The following is a 23,145-nucleotide window of genomic DNA, read 5'->3' as shown; positions in this document are numbered from 1 at the left end:
TCTTCAGACTTCTACCACTCACGTAACATTAAACTCCTCCATTCTCTGCCAATATCTCAGGAAAGAGCCCAGAAAAGTATTCATAGTACAGCAAGTTTTTATTAAAAATAATAGAAGGAATAATTCTAATGCACTCACATGTTATTGGCGCCAAAGGTAGCACCAACCTAAACAGCTCACTACGGAGCTCTCTCTGCTCAAACTGCTGCTATCCCCATATCTGACGTGTGTTCCAACAACCAGATGTGATGACAGAGGAACCGGAAGTGGCATGTGCGACTCAAGCCTACTTTTTTTCTTTCCACATACATGTTAAAGTGTAATTGCACTTAAAGGGGCAGCTGTTAAGATTTATATATATTTCATGAAATAATATATACTCTGTTTTGGTTTGGCACTGTTTCATTTTTAATTACCTTAGTATTCAGGGCAGGATAGCACGGAAAGTTTCCTCTCTATGTTTTACCGTTACACACCCTATTTCTGTCTGTCTAAAAAAATATAGGATCACATACCATGCAATCAATATGCAGCATCTATTCCTCTTCATCTGAAAATTACACAACAACACAATAACACATCAAAGCAGCACTCCTTCAGGGATGTCACTCCCAATAGTATTAATATGGCAATTACATTTATATGCTCAAACTAGAAGTCCATCCCTGGCTAATGGTATAAGCACCACCTAGTGGGAAAAGTCTATTAGAGTTCAAAGGCAGTTAGTTCTTGATTGTATGTTGCAGATCTTCTCAGAAAGAACACAGGCTAGCTATCTTCCTAACTATTTACCTACCTTTTTTACAATTAATTTCATTGGGGCCTACTGCTCCTAGTCAATGAATCTATGCATCCTTCTCTCTGTCACACATTCAGAGTGACTAAGGGTTTTGTTCTTAGAAACACATTTCCAGCATAACTTGAACAAACTTTGAGCTGTCATTCCCATGCAGACACACACACTTTTAAGCTGCATTATAACAACTGAAAGTGTTCAAGAGTAAGTCTCCAGGTATCACACAAGCTTTACTGGCACACACCAATAGTACCTTGGGTCTTGGATCATATTTCCAGCTTAATCCAGAACATTCATGTTATTCATTCCCACATCAAGACATCCAGGTATTTTCAGAACCACATAGTCCTTATAAATATGTCTACCATATCCTAATTTCATCATGCAACTGTGGTATTTATCTGCAAAGACTGGTGACAACCCTTCCAATCTAAAGGGATTAGATACTTGCTTGTAGTCCCATACCTCCTCTTCACACCACTGATAACAAAAGTTTTTACTTTGGTCAAATATCACTTCTAGAACATAAGGTTAATTCAATGCCATACTCTCTGACATCCCTACATAAACCTTGAAAACATTGGTTTTTTAAAAAGACTTTTCAAGGGCTCCTCCCAGAAGGGAAGATCCTTGCATTACTCAAAATCTAGGCCCAAAAGCTTAGGCACAAGGCATGTGTCATGCTTGCTTTCTCATAGGGCAAAAGTTCAGGTTCTCTATGCACCGAAAAGTGCCTCAGATATATAAGAATGTTTTCTGCATGCATTGGCAGGCCCCCATCCTGCTGATTGGCCGGGAAATCAAATATCCATTATACAGAATGTCATCTCTAGCACACCCTGCATAAGCTAACTCAAACAGAGAGTGAATGAGTTTAATCACTCAATGAAGAAGGCTTGGTATACATTTTAAGGGGCATCACTAAAACCAAACAAACAAAAAAAAACACAACATGGGGTCTCACCAAATCCTTTCCAGACACTTATTGGAGCATGCAGCCTAGTTGGCAAGAAAAAGGGGGACAGCAAGCACGTAACCCCCCTTTCCTGAACCATAACAGGCAACATGTACTCAACAAGGGAAGGGTACAGATTTGGTCAATGACATCAGCCAGTATATTTCCCATTGTTTACATTCAGCTCCATGCTGTGAAAATGTAGAGCTGAAATTGTGATTTTAATATATTTTGGGCTTCAGTAGTACCCCCTATAACTTCTGGGACTCAGTAGATTTTGCCTGATCTCTCCATGGCAGATTTTGTTCCTAGAAATGCCATGCATCTTGTAGTTTTGTGTTTGCTTTCCTCATGATATATGTTCTTTTTTTGCCATTTGCACTTTCCTGCAAGAACAGTGATTCTTATGTACTGTAAGTATCTTACTTTGTGTCAGGTATTTTATGTGCTCAGTCACAAAAGCATAGTATAGTCATGTTAAAAAAGTTAGTACACGCTATGGAAATTGTGCCTATGGATATAAATGATATACCTGAACAAATTATACGTCAAATTGACATGGTGTATTAATTTTTCTAAATTAACAAAAATGCAGAGTAAGGACAACTATACATACACGGTCCATTCAAATCCAAGAAATTCGATCCCATGATTAAAGATTAGGTGTCAATGATGAAAAAACTACTTAGGGAGCATGCAGGTGCAGGTGGAACTTATCTTATTTAAACCCCATACATCTGTGGTGTGGGTGTGGTATTCACTTTGCTGTTAACATGTCTGGTGCCATAATGCCCAGATTAACAGAGCTCTTTAACCACTTGCCTACCGGGCACTTTTCAGCTTTGGTCTCCTGCTCAGTCCAATTTTCAGCTTTCAGTGCTGTTGCACGTTGAATGACAATTGTACAGTCATGCAACACTGTCCAGATATAACATTTTTATCATTTGTTTCACACAAATAGAGCTTTCTTTTGGTGGTATTTAATTATCACTGGGTTTTTTTTATTTCTTGAACTATAAACAAAAAAAAGAGCAAAAAAAAGTTTTTCTTTGTTTCTTTTATAAAATATATATATATAAATAGAGAGAGAGAGAGAGAGAGAGAGAGAGATTGAAGATATTGAAACACATACTGTTCATTCTTGGACAGGCCAGTGACCAGACCACTTTACACAACAAAAGGCAAAAGGATAGCCAAGTATGCTTTTCTATGTTAATTTTATGCATTATCACCTTGGCACTTGGGGGCCACATTGTTACAAATCAAAGGAGGTAATTTGCAAACTTGCAAGGGTGATAAAATGCTTATTGCTCAGTCAGACTTGAAAGGACTTGGTCATTATCTATTATCTAATAACATGAAAAGGGGTATTAAGTATGGTAAATAGCATTCTTGTTTATCTAATTAATGGTAAAAGAATGCAGTTTAGGAAACATCTAGACATCTATTATTAGAATTTATGACTGTATCTGCCCAAGCCCAAAAGGCATTACCTGTCACCCAGAAGATCAAAGGGGTTACTAAAAGTAGCCAATCAAAGTGCTAGTCATTCTACTGAATTGGGAGAATGTATATATTAGGGACGGTTCTTTTAGTTAAGTTGTTACAGGAGAAAGTGAGTCCTCTAAGGATTTCTGATGGTTGCATGAATATTCTAAATACCCTGCCTTGTCTGTACCTCTGTTTTATGAACTGTCGCTGAACTGATTAAATGCATCTCTTTGGAAAAGAACTGTTGGACTAGTTGCTGGAGGAAAAGAACATTTAGAAATATACACTCATCCGTTCTCCTTCATGAGATATGACAACAGATTTGTCTTATGGACTGTTTCTGTGTGGACCTTCATTAATATAAGACAACAGTGGGCATTGATGAGGAGGCAGTGATGATGCTGCACTGATATGAAGCAATGATGGGCACTGATAGGCGGCACTGACTGGAGGTACTGCTGGGTACTGATGGATGGCACTGCTGGGCAATGATGGGCACAACTTCTGATGGGTGGCACTGCTGAGTTGCAGTGATGGGCACTGGTGGGTGGCACTGCTGAGCACTGATGGGTGGCACTGCTGGGCACTAGTGATCAGGGTACTGATCACCAGTGCCCGTAGCAGTGCAGACCTGCTCTCTGACATTTGCCAGTTATCGGCAGTACATTCCTCACACTGTGACAGCAGTCACACTGTGACAGACAGAGGAAAGTCCTGCCGATAACTGGCTACTGTATTTGCTTTGTGATCTGCTGTGTCATTGGACACAGCTGATCATGTAGTAAAAGGACACTGTGATTGGCTTTTTACCTATTCATGTAATCAGCTGTGTCCACAGGACACAGCAATCATTGATAGCACAAGGTGCGCGCTGCTGGGTGCGTGTTCTGGGAGGATGTCATATGACGCTCTCCCAGAACTGGACAACTGCGCTGTAGCCGTCATTCAGCTATAGCGGGGTTACAGAGTGGTTAAGGCCCTCAGAAAGAAAGTTGTGGATACTTATGAATCTGGCAAAGGATTTAAACATTGGCATCAAATGGCATCAAATGGTCAGCTCTTAGGTTCAAATTTCTGGGCCAGCCATTCCTGGACAAGTTAACAGTTGATTTATATCTACGCCAATCTTAAATTATTTTCCTTACAGTGGAATGATTAAATTCAATTCATTTGGCAAATAGTCTCCAGAAGCTCCTGCAATTCATCATGGGCTGCTCAGGCAATGCTTGCAGCAAGTGGGTATCCAAGTACATGCATATACACTCAGAGACAGATTGCACCAATTCAACCTACATGAGGAATATGTTAAGAAAAAGTAATTGCTGTCCAAAAATAATGTTAGCAAAAGATTAAAGTTTACCATTGAAGATATAGAAAAAATGGACATTCTAAAACATTTTACTGAAGACTGATCAAGCATAGTTAGAGTTGTTTGGTCAAAGTAACAGTAGACAGGTTTGCCGAAAACTAGAGTAAAAATTTTAGGAGAACCTTATACCAACTGTGAAGCATGGAGGTAAAATATTATGGTCTGGGGTTGCTTTACTGCTTCAGGGCCTAGGCATATTTCAGTCAACAAGTCAATTCTACATTAAATGAGATTTTGGGGCCATCTGTCCTAAAGTTGAAGTTGAACTGGAAATCTGCCTTTTAACTTGATAATGATCCAAAGCACACTGGCAAATCCAACAGGAAAGCCCCCCCTCCTCCCCTCACCAAAAAAAAGAAGGTTCTGAACTGCCCTAGTCAAAGCTCTGATTTTTTTTTTCTCATTGAAGTTTTTGTACAGGGGATTTTGAAATGGGCAGTTCACACAAGGTAGCTTACAGAAAACCCTTGCATAGATGGGTGGTCTTGATGTTAAAGACCTACAAGCAGTAATTCAAAATGTCCAGTAATAAAGTGATTTCTGCTACAGGGTGCAATATCAGCTTTTTTTGTCAAGAAATTACTTACTTTTCCGCAGTACAACATTAGAAGCTTTCCTTAACCTAATATCTAATATCTGCTTATTAACAGTACTAACATATGTATGAATGAGTTGGATCTTAATAAAATAATTGAGTTGTTATATTTCTATTTGTTCTAGATTGGGAAAAGTAAGTAATTAGACTTTTTATAGTCTATGTGAATATACCGTGTTTCCCTGAAAATAAGACACTGTCTTATATTTATTTCTCCTCAAGAAGACACATTATGGCTTATTTTCAGGGGATGTCTTATTTTTATTAAGTATGGTACGTATGGTAAGTATGGGGAGCAGCAGCTTTACTGGTGTTTGTGGGAGATGAGAGAGACGCACAGACTGTTGCTGGTTGGTGCTGGGGGAGAGAGACCCACAGTGCTGAGTAAAACAGGGGGCACAGCTCTACTTCTTCCCCCTGAGGACACACAATATGGTACCTAAAGCAGAGCGTCCTGCTCCTCAGTTCACTGAGGAGACTTTTACTTTCACTTTCTACCTCTTCACTGCCTCCCTCTATGAATCAACTTGCAGCACGCACAGAATGACAGAATGACCGGGAGCTGACCTTGTTGATGGGGCTGCCCGTAACCTCTACGTTCACCTCCGAGATAGCAGCTGTCACAATGGGGGAGATGAGAAGGGCTGCCCGTCCATCACTATGTCTTATATTCGGGGGTATGGCTTATATTGCCCAAATGCTTAGAATTCCTGCTACGGCTTATTTTATGGGTATGTCTTATTTTCGGGGAAACACTTTGTTTTTTTCCTACATTCAAGCAACATGTGGTAGTAATTAGTCTAGCTGTCCTTCCCCCATCTCTGTAAGCTAAAGTTTCACTCAGACTCTGAGGGGAGGGAAGAAGACTAATACATCTGTTGCCAATTACACTGTTCAACAGATAAAAAGTTTTGGGCATAAAATTAGCTAATCTTACATAATTTTGGGGTGCTGAAAACGAAAATGACCCTAAAAAATGTTGATTGGCTCTAGTTTCCATGATATATTCACCCATCTAATGACGTAAGCCATTCAAAATTATGATGCAACTTCAGCTGCATATTGCGCAATTGATACTGGTGACCAATAGAAAATTGCATGTATACTGAGATGATGCAATATTAGCCTTTAATTGCATCACTTCACTGCATAAAAGCTGCAGTATCTGTAGCTGATTGTAGTTCGACAGCGTCTTTACATTTCGTTTTATGCTTATATAGGCTACTCAGTAATGCCTCGAACTTGTGTGAATAAAGCAGATAATTTCTGCTATATCTGCGGTGAAATAACTTTTATCTCACAAAAAAGGAGGATAACAGGAATGATTAAGAAAGCCTACAACTTGTATTTTGGCTGCAAGATAGGAGACCAGGACAAGAGCTGGGCACCACATATATGCTGCAATTCTTGTGGGACGGCACTGGAGCAATGGTTCAATGGAAAAAAGGCAAATATGCCTTTCGCTGTGCCAATGATTTGGAGAGAGCCAACAGATCATGTTAGTAATTGTTACTTTTGTATGGTGCCTCCAATTGTAAAAGGGCTAAATAAGAAGAAAAAGTTATCTGTGCACTATCCAAATATTCCATCGGCAATACGTCCAGTTCCTCATGGAGAGGGGCTACCAATTCCTAAAGCACCAGAATCCTTTGTGGTTAAGTCAAGTGAGGAAGAACCTGAAGCGTGTAGTCACGTGCAGTTGTAAGAGATAGCCCTTTCCTCGAATACAAGAGAAAAGCCAAGAGAAGCAAAACCGACACAAACTGAAGACAAAACTAGTGAGAATCCTAAGTATTAAAATGATTCAACTTAGCTTATGGCTATAATTTTTCTTGGTAATCCTATGCAATATATTATGCCATTTAGGCTTTGTTATGTAGTCAATATCACTTGCTTTATATTTGTGGAAAGACATCTATCTATATAATTATTGTGCATTATGTAGTCATTACGCTTATAGTAGAAAACTTTCCGTTTACAGAAAAACTAGAGCCAATTGACAAATTTCATTGTTATATTTGAACTCAGAATGTGAAATTCATTAAGAAATGCATCCTTTTGTTTCCAAAACTGGCAAAAAATAAAAATTTGTTGAACAGTGTTATCTTTGTAGAACTACAAGGGAAAGAGGAGTACACCAGCCCATTTTTGGGAAGGTGGGGGCTGATTGCTCCTAAAAGAGCAGAACAAAGATTTTTGAGACACACCTTTCTAGAAGCCTAGATTGGACACACACACAGATTCATATCACTACACATACTTAATTATATACAATATCTTAAGAACTTAACTATATTTTTGGACATTATCTAAATATTCTGTATTCCAATATTTTATTTCTAATTTTATGCAACATTATTATTAAATCAATTTTTGAGTTTATGCAAGAGTTGGAAGGACTTTCTAATTTGAACTTTTCTCACCAAATACAAGTTAACAAAATATCGAGACAATACGTTATTTTACAATTACATTTATTAATACTTTTGTTGAATAAAGGCACGTTATTCAAGCATATCACCTTTATCTGTAGGCACTGTTTGAATAAAGATCTAATGTTTGCCTGTTCGAATATGTTGAATATGTCACTTTTCAAGGGGTGAATGTACTTTCCACATGTGTTCCCATAATCTTGCAGTGTGCATTTTGCAGCTCTTGGGCCTGTATTCTCCTCGGTGCCTGAGTGTACTTGCATTGAAATGTATTCTCTTGCTGATGCATATATGGTATCAATGTGTCAGAAGCTATCTCAATGGTAATACTAAAAATCTTTTCTTTCCTTATTGATCAGCAACTATTTGTTGTGAGATTATTCTTTACCGATGAAACTATTTCTTTCTAAATATGCAAGCTCTCTAAATGTAATAGCTGAATATATGTGCATGATTGATAGTAAACATGGGGCATGAGCCTTGTTTATTTAAGCACAAATAAAAGAAGTATTATCAGATAACGTTTAAGAGTGTTATCTCATTCTTCACATTATTTACTGTACTGGATGTCTGTATCATGTCTTTTATGTGTAATAAATCTAGAGAAGTGAAAGCTTTTTTCCCTGATTCATAGATATATTTCATTAAAGAAAAGCTATTTCCCACATGGATAGCATCCACATTACTATACAACAATCAAAGTGATAAACCCTCACTGATACATGAAAACAACAGTTAAAGTACTGTATGTAATAAAAGCAAGTATTCCAGCATTCTACTGGCTACTTAGACAGACCCTTCGGGTGAATATCCCAGGGGGACATCGGGACATCATGCCAGTGGAAATAAGGAAATATTCTCTGTTCTCCACAGGTTATAAGCTTGAAGGATATACAATATTTAACTTCCAGTTACTAAACAGTGTTTATGTGGAAAAGCACACTGATCTGGCCTAGCCATGCTCCACATCAATGAACATAAAAATTAAATTAAGCATATATCAAAACTAATGTAAATTTCATAGGACAGCAACAGAACTTGCAATTTCACTATACCTCTCAACTCTTATTTTTAGGGCACAGTGTGTTAAGGGTTTATCAAAATATGGTCAGATTGCTGGTGTGACTTTTAGATTAAAAGATATGGATTCATTCTGCAATTCTGGTTTTAGCAACAAAAACAATTGAGTATCGTCCATGTTACTTTTTTTTATTTGCATTAACATCCAAATTTATAGAACTAGCATTCTGAGCGTGGCCCATTTTCAAGGTCCAAGCAGTACAATCACATCAAGCAGTTTTAGTGGCAAAATACGACAATCAATTGTACTTCTGTTATACTGTACACATGCAGTCATCTCTGAATGCCACAACTCCCGACACACCAGAAATGTCATCAAGCTGTTACTCATAGTTCAGAATTGTATTACTCCAACCTTTAGCTCAGTGGTCCGATACACAGGGGTTGCTATACAGTACAGTATGTTCACTTTGTAAAGTTAATTTTCCCTTTGCATAGGCATTTTTATTTAGTGTGGTGAATAAGGTGAAAATTATTTTACAAAAAGTATCCAATTACAGGCAAGGGAAAATTAAAAAAAAAACACTTTTTTTCTTTATGAAACGATTGGATGACTGAGGTCAACAGAACTTCAAAAAGCATTCACTAAGCAAAGGGAAAATTATCTTGCAAACCCTATACCTCTTTAGTAAATCCACTGTATAGTCATTGAAACTCAGAGATCCAGTGTTAAGAAACAAGTTCAGTCAAACCATGAGCAAAATTATTTGCATAATTAGTCCAAAACATATTTTTATACTATATTATATATTACCTCCTTCTATATATATATATAAATAGATGCACATACACACACAGTATACATATATTATATTAACCATGACCATTGCTGTGTATTGTTTTAGCCCTGATTATGGGGGGTGGTGTGGCCCCTGAAACATGTTGGCTGTTATCTTCCTGTAATCTGAATTATATCAACAAAAAAATGCTTATGGACTCTATTTGATGATTTCATGTCAATTAAATTACAACAATCATCCTATCCTTTTTTACAATATATTATGTGCTCACTCATTTAATTATTTCATTCATTCATTTATTCATTCATTCATCCATTGTATTAACATATATGGCTGCAATTCGTATCAAACTTGCACCAAATAGTTTTGAAAATATGCTGAAAATGATGACTGTTACTTGAAACGTTTACCCAGTTGGTTGCAAATTGCCATAATCAATTATAGAAACCTCTTTATTGCTTGACTTGCACTGGAATCACCTAATAAATTTGACTTGTCGCAATCATCATGTGACCATTGATAATTATAGCTTGATAATTTGCACAGAGTGATTGCCACATTCAAATATTGAAAGTTAATGATCTTGGTAAATATTAGCAATTAAAATACAAGTGAAAGGTTGGTGCAATAGATCAGGGCAATTTGCAAACAGAATTAAACTACAAGTGTATCTGAAGTTTAGCTGTATTACCTGAAAGCTATAATCCAACAACTGAAAGATTTGACATTATCTGTAACTCATAGAACACATATAATCATTTGAATACAGTAGCCTGAGGTTTTGGTCTTTGAGTCTGACCATTAGAAGATCACATATCGCTATAATTCATAGCATATTACTAAGACAGACCATCAGTGCCGCTTTGAATAAATAAAATTAATGAGAACACCTAACTATATTTAAAAAATGAGTACACCAACATGTACACCTCAACTGTATATGAAATCTAAAGGACTTTAAAGAAACCTTGTATTGAGAGAAATATGTAGGCTGTTATTACTGAGCTTTCCATCTGAAAATACTAGTTACCTAGTGGTCATGCTGATCGATCAAGGTTTGTGATTTACACTAACTTTACTGGCTGCATACTTGTCATGAATCAGTTTATATCCTTAATAACAAGTAAAGACTGTAAAGACTCCCAGAAAATGTAATACTGCATATATATTTTCTTCAACTGTATTATGTGTGTCTACAATATCAGTGCCGCAAATAATACATTAATAACCATCATAAAAATAAAAGAACAATTATTTGTGAACTATTTTATATAGGTAATATACAACAAACCTTGATAAAGTGCTTTAAATCCTGGAGATCCAATGCTGTCATCTGACTGTAAATGCAGCCACATTTGGTTACTCATACTAACAATGAGATCTGGTACACTAGAACCTGTGAGGCTGACAAAATTAAAAACAAATTGTAAAAAATGCACAAAAAAATTAGAATTGTTATTAAGCTATACATCTAAGAAATACACACATGTACAGTAGCTGTGTATTTAAAGACTTAAATGTTCTTATCTATAACTTTGTGTTTCCATTTCAAATGTTTGTAAAAGGAATTATTTGATTTTAAACAATAACTAGTAAAAATGAATGTATCTAAATTCATAATAGGCACAGCAATGTACTCATACCTATAAAACAGTAGAACAAAATCTCAGCACTGGCTCTCTTGGGTCCATTTCCTATTTTGATTTGCTACTACTGTGTTCTATCTCGCCATTCACTAGAATATTATTCAGTGACCTGAAAAAAAATGGATCCCTGCAAATGCAGAAGCTCTAGAACATCTGATTGCTTTATTTTTTAAATCATCTTTGCTTTCTCTCAAGATAGGACCCACCTTGGGAGATCTAATTTTCTAGCAAGTCCTTCTATGTTGAAGTTACTACTTACATTACAAGAAACAGAGAGGTTTGAATAAATGCATGTCCTAATGCAAATTACATGGCAGAATCTAAAAGGCAAGGTTAGAGAAGTGCACCTACAAATAGTGAGGAGGCTTTACAAATGTTATACTTACACATATAAAACCGATCTTGTGTCACCTACTTTTCCACCATCTCCTATAGTTAGGGTATCATAGCCTCTCTCTAGCTCAAAAACTTCAAAAGAAATCTTGATCACCTGTGTGTAGGAAAGTAACAGGTTACACATAACAGAATATGAGTTCACATCTGTTTCACAGAAAATTACTACACAGAATTTGTTACCAAATTGTTCTCAAATCGTATGCTGCTATCTCAGCCCCTATAGTGTCACTATGTTTCTCCTATCTTTAGCTGATAGCTGATATTGAGGTATGTATATTCTTCTCTGACAATTAGGTAAGTATATTTTCCCCTGAGACAGTTCTGCACAGAAATAACAAAATCTTCATTGTTCTTCCTACAGTGAAGGTGAATCTTACCAGTGCACCCTACTTTGGTCAACATCATTGCATGGCACATAAAGGATCTGTGTTCTTTGCGCACCTAGACATTAGGATGTAATGTTTGGCTGTTACCATTTTTTTTGCAATTGCTATGGAACCCCTTGCTTGTCATGTCTGACAATCATCTGCAGTGAAGAGTATACAGTTGGGCTCTCTGGAGGAGCAAATTTCACCTAAAGCAGGCAAAGCTTTTTGTTTTACCAGGACAGTTGTGAGACCTCATTTACTGTTCTTATCAGTATTATGTAGGTAGTTCGTGATTTCTGGCCTAAAGGTAAGTTGGGAAGAAGGCCACTGCATTTGTAAACAACCTTTTCCAAGTCCCCTCATTTAAAAGTGGAGCATATGGTCTCCCCAATTTTTTTTTTAATATTTACATTTTTAAGGCCATCCCACCTCATTTTCTCTCTAAAAAGCTGTTTCATAGGATAGAAGCCATTATCTCTTCCTTTATCTGGCAGAAGATGCACCTGTGCAACCACCATGTAGGCTACAATTGGCATAGCTGGCTTTCCTCTTACCAGAATATTAATATAATTATTTGGCTCTCAGCTCACCTCTATATATGGCTGGTTTGTATCCTCACTGATCAATACTGCTATACTGGCAGCAGTCAAAATGGTGGGCTCACCAGACCAAAGCATGCCTTTCTAAATATACAACAATTTGGGGTTCATAGATGAGCCAGCCAGATTTCTTCTCTCTAATTGACTCATCGTAGACTTGGTCACTACTCTGTTGTATGAATTGCTGGTTTAGGTTTTTCATTCCAGTCATTCTTGTAATAGAATATATCAAACTCACCCAAGTTCAACCACTCAATAAGAAATCACAATTCTTGCAATAGAAAAAGCATGGGGAATCACCTGTTTATGTTTTGTATGTGAGTGTGCATATGTGTGTATACAGTATATCCTTAATTGTTGTATAACTGTTTATGCCATTATAAAATAAAAAATACCTTAAACATATCATATTGCACTTTTAAAAAGAGCACTATTTAGGTCATCTCTTTTTAAATACAGCGTTTAAAAAACATTTTTATCCACACATGTTTACACTGACAAATTACATACCCTACTGTGCAGTCTTTCTGAAAGTATACATACAGTATATTGCTGTAAGTTGATCGAGGTAATTTTCTGGAAAAAAAACTAATTCCAGTGCAACATACATCTTGGAGACACTGGACAGTAAATACATTTTAATATTTATTCGTCATCTAGCAGCCACATATCCTCCGCCCAGACAGCCTAAGTGACAGCAGTGTAATCATAAGCATGAGCACAGAGTATGAATGTTTGCAAAAAGTAGAAAATGTTCAATTTTTTTTTAAACACTGTACTCATGTTTACAATAGTATTCCCTGCACCTGAGCTGCCTTGGCAGGGAAAGTATGGTTGCAGTACAGTTTCAACTGACTCATGTACAAGAGTCATTACAGGGATTATTCTATGCATACCATTCCCTTGCTTAGATTAAATCACTCTCATCTATTGTGAAGAAATATGTTTAGAGTGTTAGAGCAAATGTGTTCTAATTTTGTACAGTTTGAAGGAATGGACTGTTGTCTGTGTCCCTATTGGGAAGATTCATTTGCCCTATTTGCCCTGTGGAACACTGTCCCTAAGAAAAAAGTGATTGAAAAACAACTGTCAAGAACCAGAACCAGACATAAAGTGCAGGTAAAATCACACTTTTAATGAAATAGCAAAAATAACACAGTTTAGGAACATAGTAAAAAACAGAAGCCAGGGATTGGCTGCCAGATTGGGTAATAAAATGAGCCAGGGTCAGGGGTAGCCAGCCACAGTAACCCTCTTTAACACCTTCTTCCCCTCAGGGCACCAGGCTTGAGGGAAAATGTATATTGAAAGCATGGAAGACAGCAGCAGCATGCACATCCAAGGATGAGACCCAAGAGTGTTCCTCTGGACCGTAAACCCCTCCACTAGATATGGTATGCATCCACAAAACCTACAGGAGTCAATGAAAGATTGTATCTCATGTTCCTCATGGTTGCCAACCTGAACTGGGCAAGGGCGTGGTACTGAATGGGTATAGCATTTACACTCCTAAGGTTTTAATAAGGAAACATGGAATATATTGGAGATATGGATGTTGGAAAGAAGATCTAATGTGTATGCCACCGGGTTAACCCTATGGAGTACGCAGAAAGGCCTAATATACTGAGGCACTAGTTTTAGTGAGGGAAAATGGAGTTGGAGGTTATAGGAAGACAGCCAGACCCTCTCCCCATCTTGGTAGGAGGGCGCAAGTAGGCGTCAGCAGTCGGCATGGAGTTTGCACCTCTCTGTGGAGCATTGCAAGGATTCTTCGATCTGCACCCAAGTAGAACAGAGATCCTGAAGATGTTCCTCTAATGCAGGAATTCCCTGTGGAACGAATATATTAGGAAATATGGTTGTCTGGAACCCGTAGTTCACCATAAACGGAGATAACTGGGAGGTGGCATTTATGGCGTTATTGTGAGCAAACTCCTCCCAAGGTAAAAGGTCCAACCAGTTGTTATGGTGGTCTGAAGATGTTCCTCTAACGCAGGAATTCCCTGTGGAACGAATGTATTAGGAACATAGGGACTGTTTTAAGGCTTGCTTGGCCCATTCTGTAACCCCCATTGGGTTGCGGGTGATATGCCGAGGAAAAGGAAAGCTGAATTCCCAACTGTGCACAAAAGGCTAAACAAAACCTGGACACAAACTGTTTACCTCTGTCCGAGATGATAACTTTAGGTAATCCATGTAACCGAAAGACCTCCTGAATATTGATGCCAGTTGTTTGGACGTAGCCAACTGACATTTTCAAAAAAACTGTCAACCACCAGAAGAATAACTGTATTCCCCTGGGAGTTCAGTAAATTCACAATAAAACCAATAGACAAGTGGGTCCAAGGCCTCTCTCCACTGGGTATGGGTTGTAGAAGGCCTACTGGAAGGTGTTGGAATGTTTTATTTTGAGCAAACACCGGACAAGCAGGCTACATAGGCAGTTACATCAGCATGGAAACTGGGCCACCAGAACTGTTGAAACAGAAATCATATGAATTAATTTTTCCCTGGGTGCCCTGCTGCTTTGGGAGAATTCAGCCTGACCCAGTTGTAAACAGGAACACACTGGAGATCATAGACCACGCAAAGGCAAGGAGGAAATAAGGTAAGCTGCTAAAATAGCAAAAAGGGCTGGCTGCAGGCTGGACTGGCTGGTAATTAACTGACAGCTGAGCAACTTCTGAGCACTGAAAGAAAAGAGCTGCTCATTACGTAGCAGGAGCCCAGCCCTGACAACATCATTTTACAGTTGTCACTAAAACAGGGATGAGGTGAGAGTAAAACTTTCAATGGGTACATCAGTTGACTGATGGCAACTGTCTAAAAGAGAACTCCCCTTAGTTTGAAGAGATGCCCTCTCACTTCCTGCTTTGTCATTAGGACAGAAAGTAAAGGAAAATGTCTCCAAACTTCTTCTTGCGACAGACACAAAAAAAACCAAAAAAACAAAAACTAGGATGGATTTTTACCCTTCCCTACTCTATCCAAAACAAAAGCAAAAATGTTTTGCCTATGCATTGGAGTTGATTTACTAAAACTGGAAAGTGCCAAATCTGGTGCAACTCTGCATTATAGTCAGTCAGCTTCTAACTTCAGTTTGTTCAATTAAGCTTTTACAAAAATCCTGGAAGTTGATTGGTTTCTATGCAGAGTTGCAGATTTTGCACTCTCCAGTGTTAGTAAATCAATCCCATTGAATTTAGGTTTGCAACTCACAAAAAAAATATATCATGGGCACATATCCTACCTGACATTTTGTAAGTTTACTGATGATTTTTTTTTTCTGACTGTAGTTCAATCATTCCATATTTCCGATGTTGTGGGCAATTGTCCAAGTAGTAATTACATAGCTAGCTATGAATTCTTTCTAGTGTTATAATGTGTAATTCTAGAAAATCTAAAATTTCTTCTATCCATGTTCTAGCTCTTACTGTTCACCTGTCTATAACCATTTGAACTCCGGAAGCTTTACCCCCCTCATGACCAGGCCAGTTTTTGCTATGCAGCAATACATGGTAACCCCTTCCTGCCCAGTGTCATTAGTACAGTTTGGGTGCTTTTTATTAGCACTGATCACTGTATTAGTGTTAGTGGGTTGTCAATGGCAGTTAGTTCCCCCCCAGTGTCAGAATGCCTGCTGAAGCACCGCTATTAGTGGCTGATCACCGCCATTACTAGTATTAAAAAAAAATCCAGTATATATACTGCCATTTGTAGATGCTATAACTTTCACGGAAACAAATTGATTTATATGTATTGGGATTTTTTTTTTTAGCAGAATACATTTTGTCCTAAATGTATGACCAATTTTGACTTTTTAAATTTTTTTACTGAATATGTTTTATAGCAAAAAGTCAAAAATATTGACTTTTTTTTCAAAATTGTTGGTCTTTTTTTTTAACTGACAATTGCACAGTCACACAATGCTGTACCCAAACTAAATTTATGTTCTTTTTCCCCACAAATAGAGCTTTCTTTTGGTGGTATTTGATCACCTCTGCGTTTTTTATTTTTTGCGCTATAAAGTAACACAGCACCGTATCACAAAAAATGGCCTGGTCAGGAAGGGGGGTAAATCCTCTGGAGGGCAATGGGTTAATAAAAAAGAAAAACAGAATTCAAAGTCTAATATTATTTAGTATGTGTGAATTTAGATGAAAATCTGCCCTTCTACAGCAAATCATTTGTTACCTGAGTGACTGATAGAAAGCCCTGAGTACTGTCAAGTAGGAGAGCATGGTTAATCCTGTGAAACTACTAATTCACAAAAATGGATAGTTGCCTACAGATTTCAGGTGCTGAATCAAGTGGTGAGGAAGCACTGGAAAGACAAAACCAGGCGCTTATGGAATCTGTCAGGTTTTTACACTTGTTAAGGAGGGTCCAGGTTGTCCTAGTGCCTATTGTCTTGGGGACCCAAAGTGAAAAAAAGACAGATCTTTGAGTAATCATCACAATAGAAATAGAAGGGAAATCTTTCAATGGGAACACTCATTCTGATGACAATTATCTAAAAGAGCATTCCACTCTTTATTGAGATTTCTTCTCACTTCCTGTTGTGCCTGTAGGACAGGAATTCAAATTTCATAAATGGAACTACTAGTTTTGGCTTTAGATATACTTTATTATTTTTCATTACTTTATTATTCAAAAATGAAAGTTATATTTACATAAATAATAATAATTGTTAACGTACTTGTGACTCAGTGTGGAGTCACTTCAAAATAGCTGATAGGTTCACTTTAAGTAAAGGTAAAACAATTGTGTGCATGTGTGCCAGTTTTGATGGGCAAAGAAATGTAGCTCCTACTTTAACAACTTCTTTGAGGGACACTTCCAGCCTGATTATTCTGCATCAGTAAAAACAGACTTTTCTTTCATTAATGTTATATTAGTCTTCTAAGGAGCTTATCAGTCTTTAATTTTAGTAATGGAAGAGATCGACATTGGCTTTATGAATTAAAGATATCATGACCTGCTAGGTCTTTAGAATGCAGTGCTCTCTGTTGTGACTGAGCTTTAGAATTCTAATAAATGTGGAACTAATTAATGAATTATTTTTTGCAGTAAACATAGCTAATGCCATCAGGGTTGTTACACTTCCTTGCCTTTAATGTTTTTCACTGTCTAGGCAAACTGCTCTTTTCAATGGTTATAAGATTTCTGAAGCTCTGTGATGTTAGTAGTGGCAGCTGAAGTCCTCTTGGCATTAAAGCAGTTGATAATGAAAGAAAAGCATTTCTGAAATTAAATCTTAAAAGACTCAAGAAGAGATGTCCACTCACTGTATCACACTTGGTCAAACACATCTAAATAGAATAAAAATTACATTGTTATCAAATTACGTCTGTGATTTTTATGTTTCTCTTCAAATATAAACCTATTTCTAAAGCTCATAGACATTCGAAGGTGGTTGAATGCGCATGATTCAAGAAATTTGCTTTTTTTCTTACAGATTGCTACAGTTTGCTAGACATATTTAAACACTTGGCATGCAGAAGTGTTTTTGTATATTCCCATGGAGATGGATTCAGGCACCACAATGCAGGGTTGCCAACCCCAATTGTAGTTTCTTAAATGGCAACTGCCCACAAACAGTTCACTATAATATGGCTGAATTGCCCACAACAAGGAGAGTATGTTTTTTTTTTCATAGTGATATAATTACCACTTTACAAATAATATTATAACATGTAACTATTAACTACTCCTGAGCAGAGTGTCATTTCACTGTATAGAGCTGTATGCTGCTGTATATGTGATTCCTTCTATTTGGCAGGCTACAACCATATATTTTTCAGTTGTATATGGTTGAGATGTAATATAAACATTGTGACAGACTGATGCTTTAATGCCAAGAAAAACTGTACTTTTTATTGACAGCCTTAATTTGTAGCCATTGTTTGCAGACTGTGTGTACAGTTCTCTGGTGCTGCTGCCAATAGTAATTAACCGCATGTAATTAGCCAAATGTATTAAATGTACTAGTTCCCCAAGTTCAATTCACTACAAGTGCCCAGCATGTTCTGCTGCCGATTGTTTTATTTTTATGGTAACCATACTGTAAAAAATGTTCAATTAGGAGAAAAAATAAAAGGTGTTTATCCATAAAACAGGTACTGCTCAACAGGTATTTTTTTTTTTAATTTTAAGTATATTTCTGCACATGCAGAAAAACATGTTAGTCATACCACAAATGTTTTGTCTTTGTAATGTCCTGTGTATTGTACTTCAAACAATGTTATCAGCCTTTCCTGTAAAATTTGGAGGCCAAGCCAACACCTGAAACTCTTTGTTGGTTCCTCAAACCATTCATAAATTCATCAGACATGGTCACCTTCTTCCATTGTTCATGTGGTCCAGTTCTGGTGCTCATGTGCCCAATATAGGCACTTTTTGCTGTGGACATAGGTCAGCATGAGCACCCTGACTGGTCTGTAGCTACACACCTCCACAGCTCCATATGCAACAAACTGTAATGTCCTGTGAGTTCTGACACCTTGCTATTGGAACCAACATTAACTTTTTCAGCTATTTGAGTCATAGTAGCTCAAATTGGATCAGAATGCATGGGTCAGACTTAATTTGCCATGTGCAATAATGAGCCTTGGTTGCCCATAATCCTGATTCTGGTTATCTGTTTTCCTTTCCTGAAACCCTATTGGTAAGTCCTGACCATTGCAGACCAGGAACATCCCACAGGAGTTGCAGTTTTGGAGATACTCTGACCCAGTCATCTAGACATTACAATTCGTTACTAATCAAAGTTGCTTAAATCCTTATGTGTACCCATTATTCTGCTTTCAACACATCAACTTCAGGGTCATGTTCACTTGCTGCCTAATATATGAAACTCACTTTCAGATGCCTTTGTAATGAGATAAACAATGTTATTCACTTTACTTGTCAGTGATCACAATGTTATGTCTGATCATTGTATAGTGGACTGTCGTTTTTTTTTAATCTAAGAAGATTATTGTTAGTTATGTTACTAATTTAACTTTACCCTACAAAATACCATGTTTTAAGTCTATTGATTACACTCATGTATTTGTTTTACACTAAATGTTATTTTTTTTTTTATTTGCCATTGTTAATTTATATACGTTGTGGTGTTAGCTTAGTTGGGGGATCACCTTCCCTGGGAAAAAGGTAGTCCAGATGGCTAGTCTTTCTTAAAAATCTGACTTGTACATAGTTTTATTTAAAAGGTAGCATCCATAATAAACAAAACAGAACAGAAAATAAATCCTTGTCATCCAGGCACTAACTAAACAGAAGTGATTCCTATCTCACTGGTGAAGGGCTTCTCCCTGTCACCAACAAAACCAAAATGGTGTGCAAACCTTTTCCTTTCTTGTACAAAGCACACTTTCTCATCCACATCTTCCTCAGGTATAGCTTCCTGAGTCTCAGGCCAAGAGCCCCATCTTGCTCTAGTACTGCTTTATTTTTACCACCTGCTGGTGGTCATCAGTGGACCACAAAATCCAGTCCAGAACTAACCCTGCCAAAGTGGCCTGGAAAACCCAGACTGGACTCCTCCTTAGTCTCCTAGATATGAACACATGCAAGGTGACACATATCGTTCATCCACCTCACCTTACAAAATGTCACAACACATATGTCAGTGGGTTAGTGGCACTATCGCTGAGTAGCATTAATCAATTGTTTTAAGTGGAATTCCTGTCCAAACATTTATTAATAGACAAAGAATGGTTTGAGAACACCCAGTGGATGCACAGGCAGCAGAAAAAATAGGAGTTGTACCTTGCCTACTTTTGAATTTAGGTGATGTATGTCCCCATAAATATGTTTGCCCTCTCTTCCTACCCAGGGGAAACAGAAAACCTTAATCATAAAGAGGTCGGTCTAGATTAGCAATGGGCAAACTACGGCCCGCGGGCCGTATACGGCCCGGCGGACCTTTTAATCCGGCCCGCGGAGCGTGGCAAACATCGGCTGTCAGAATGTGTGTAGGCGGGGCAGCGTGAGGAACGTGAGGGGAGCTAGGCTCCTCTCACAGTCCGCCCTGAAGACCGGAACGGCGCGGGAACACGGCGAGAGGAACGCGCGGAGCAAAGGTAAGTGAATTGACACAGGGGGGACTTGGCTTACTACTTGGGGGGGAATAGTACTGTGGGGGATAAAATACTATATGAGGGATGAATTAATATGGGGGATGAATTAATATGGGGAATGAATTACTATAGGGGGGATGAATTACTATAGGGGGGATGAATTACTATAAGGGGGATGAATTACTATATGGGGGATGAATTACTATGGGGGATTAATTACTATATGGGGGATGAATTACTATATGGGGGGTGAATTACTATATGGGGGATGAATTACTATGGGGGATGAATTACTATATAGGGGATTAATTACTATATGGGGGATGAATTACTATATGGGGGATGAATTACTATGGGGGATGAATTACTATATGGGGGATGAATTACTATATGGGGGATGAATTACTATGGGGGATGAATTACTATATGGGGGATGAATTACTATATGGGGGATGAATTACTATGGGGGATGAATTACTATATGGGGGATGAATTACTATATGGGGGATGCATTACTATATGGGGGATGAATTACTATGGGGGATGAATTACTATATGGGGGATGAATTACTATATGGGGGATGAATTACTATGGGGGATGAATTACTATATGGGGGACGAATTACTATGGGGGATGAATTACTATATGGGGGATGAATTACTATGGGGGGTGAATTACTATATGGGGGATGAATTACTATATGGGGGATGAATTACTATGGGGGATGAATTACTATATGGGGGATGAATTACTATATGGGGGATGAATTACTATGGGGGATGAATTACTATATGGGGGATGAATTACTATATGGGGGATGAATTACTATGGGGGATGAATTACTATATGGGGGATGAATTACTATATGGGGGATGAATTACTATATGGGGGATGAATTACTATGCTTACTATGGGGGAATACTACTATACTTACTATGGATGACACATACACATCATTCATCTACTCTTGGTCCGGCCCCCGGGTCCAATATATGAACCCATTGCGGCCCTCAAGTCAAAAAGTTTGCCCATCCCTGGTCTAGATTCTTAAATGCGAATTCTTAAGTACAATAACCCATAGCAACCAAATCATATAGTACTAATGGAACCTCACGAAAATAGATTCTAAATAATTCCACTTTTAAGAATGAGATCTTAAGAATCAATAACTCTTTATGTAATCAGGCCAAGGAAAAAAAAAAAAAAACATCTCTGACAGAGGCAGAAATAAAACCCAGAGGTTTTTACTTTCTTATGTCATGTTACCCCATCAAAGGTACAGACAATATTAAAAGCCTGACAGACTTTCCCCTTCCCCACTATAAGGAAATGCATTTAGGCTGTAACTGTTTGAAGCAAACTTGGAAAGTAATATCCATTAATATTTTTTTTCTTTTCTTCAGATTTTACTCTCTAATGCATGTTAGGGCACAAATGGGCAGCTGTGTCAATCATTGCAGAAACTCCCCTAATGACAGCTAAGAATGGATAAATACATATAGCTCATATCTCACATTTCTCCATGAGGTACATTTTGTGAGATTCATATCAGTGTCATAGATATGAATGCTGGCAATACTGGAAAAACCACTAGAGGTAATTGAAGCACAGCATGTCAGTCACAAGCAGTAGTTATCAACAGTTTGCCTTTGGCAGTTAAGAATACTCCAATTATCATCTATTATCATCCACATAGTCCACCAGTGCATCCAATGTGAATACATTTTATGTATGTATGGCCAATTTACAGTATAAGCTCTCTACTCTACTCTATCAGTGTTTCCACTATCCATACTATTTGGGCTAGAGCTTTACAACAGTAGTTATGTATTTATTTATTGGCTTAATGATTTTCAACCAAATTTAAATGCAGCATTAGTGCTTTAAATACAGCATTAGTTTCTAATACTGATAATATATATTTTTTTTCACGTAGCAGTAGTCATCACATAAACAATATTATGATTAAGGTATTGGTCCATATAATGATTGATATTTCTGATTCAGGTAGACGCTCACTTATTTTATGGATATGTTTTCATATTTTTAGCAAATGTAAATATGCATATCCAAGATACGACCGTTCCTAACCTCGGAGACTACTAAGCAACTCATCCACTCCCTTATTATATCACTCCTTGACTACTGTAACTCCCTCCTCACTGGCCTACCTCATCGCAGGCTATCCCCACTCCAGTCCATCATGAATGCTGCTGCCAGACTTATTCACCTTACTAACCACTCTGTATCTGCCACCCCTCTCTGCCAATCCCTCCACTGGCTTCCAATTGCCCAGTGGATAAAATTCAAAACACTAACACTGACGTATAAAGCCGTTCAAAACACTGCCCCTAACTACATCACCGACATTGTCTCTAAATACCACCCAAACCGTACTCTCCACTCCTCGCAAGACCTCCTACTCTCTAGCTCCCTTGTCTCCTCCTCCCATGCCCATCTCCAGGATTTCTCATGGGCTTCACCCTTCCTCTGGAACTCCCTACCCCAAGCTATCAGGCTATTGCCTACTCTGCTCACTTTTAGGCGCACTCTGAAAACTCATCTCTTCAAGGAAGCCTACCCCGACCCCGGC

General features: G+C 37.8%; 1 protein-coding gene across 1 annotated transcript in view; it reads right to left on the bottom strand.

The window, feature by feature from the left end:
- Positions 1-23,145, bottom strand: part of CSMD1 (CUB and Sushi multiple domains 1) — a 2,075,474-nt gene that overhangs the window by 656,286 nt on the left and 1,396,043 nt on the right. The window contains exons 11-12 of the mRNA XM_089679519.1: positions 11,491-11,594; positions 10,750-10,862 (exon numbers count right to left, since the gene is read on the bottom strand). Of these exons, the coding sequence (XP_089535645.1) occupies positions 10,750-10,862; positions 11,491-11,594 (217 nt within the window). The remainder of the gene's footprint in view (positions 1-10,749; positions 10,863-11,490; positions 11,595-23,145) is intronic.

The sequence above is a fragment of the Staurois parvus genome, unplaced genomic scaffold (genome assembly GCF_062004578.1).
Source record: "Staurois parvus isolate SC_StPar_1 unplaced genomic scaffold, SC_StPar_1.0 ptg000226l, whole genome shotgun sequence".
NCBI classification, from domain to species: Eukaryota; Metazoa; Chordata; class Amphibia; order Anura; family Ranidae; genus Staurois; species Staurois parvus.
The sequence above is the reverse complement of the archived record's forward strand: the minus strand, read 5'-3'. Positions and strand labels throughout refer to the sequence as shown.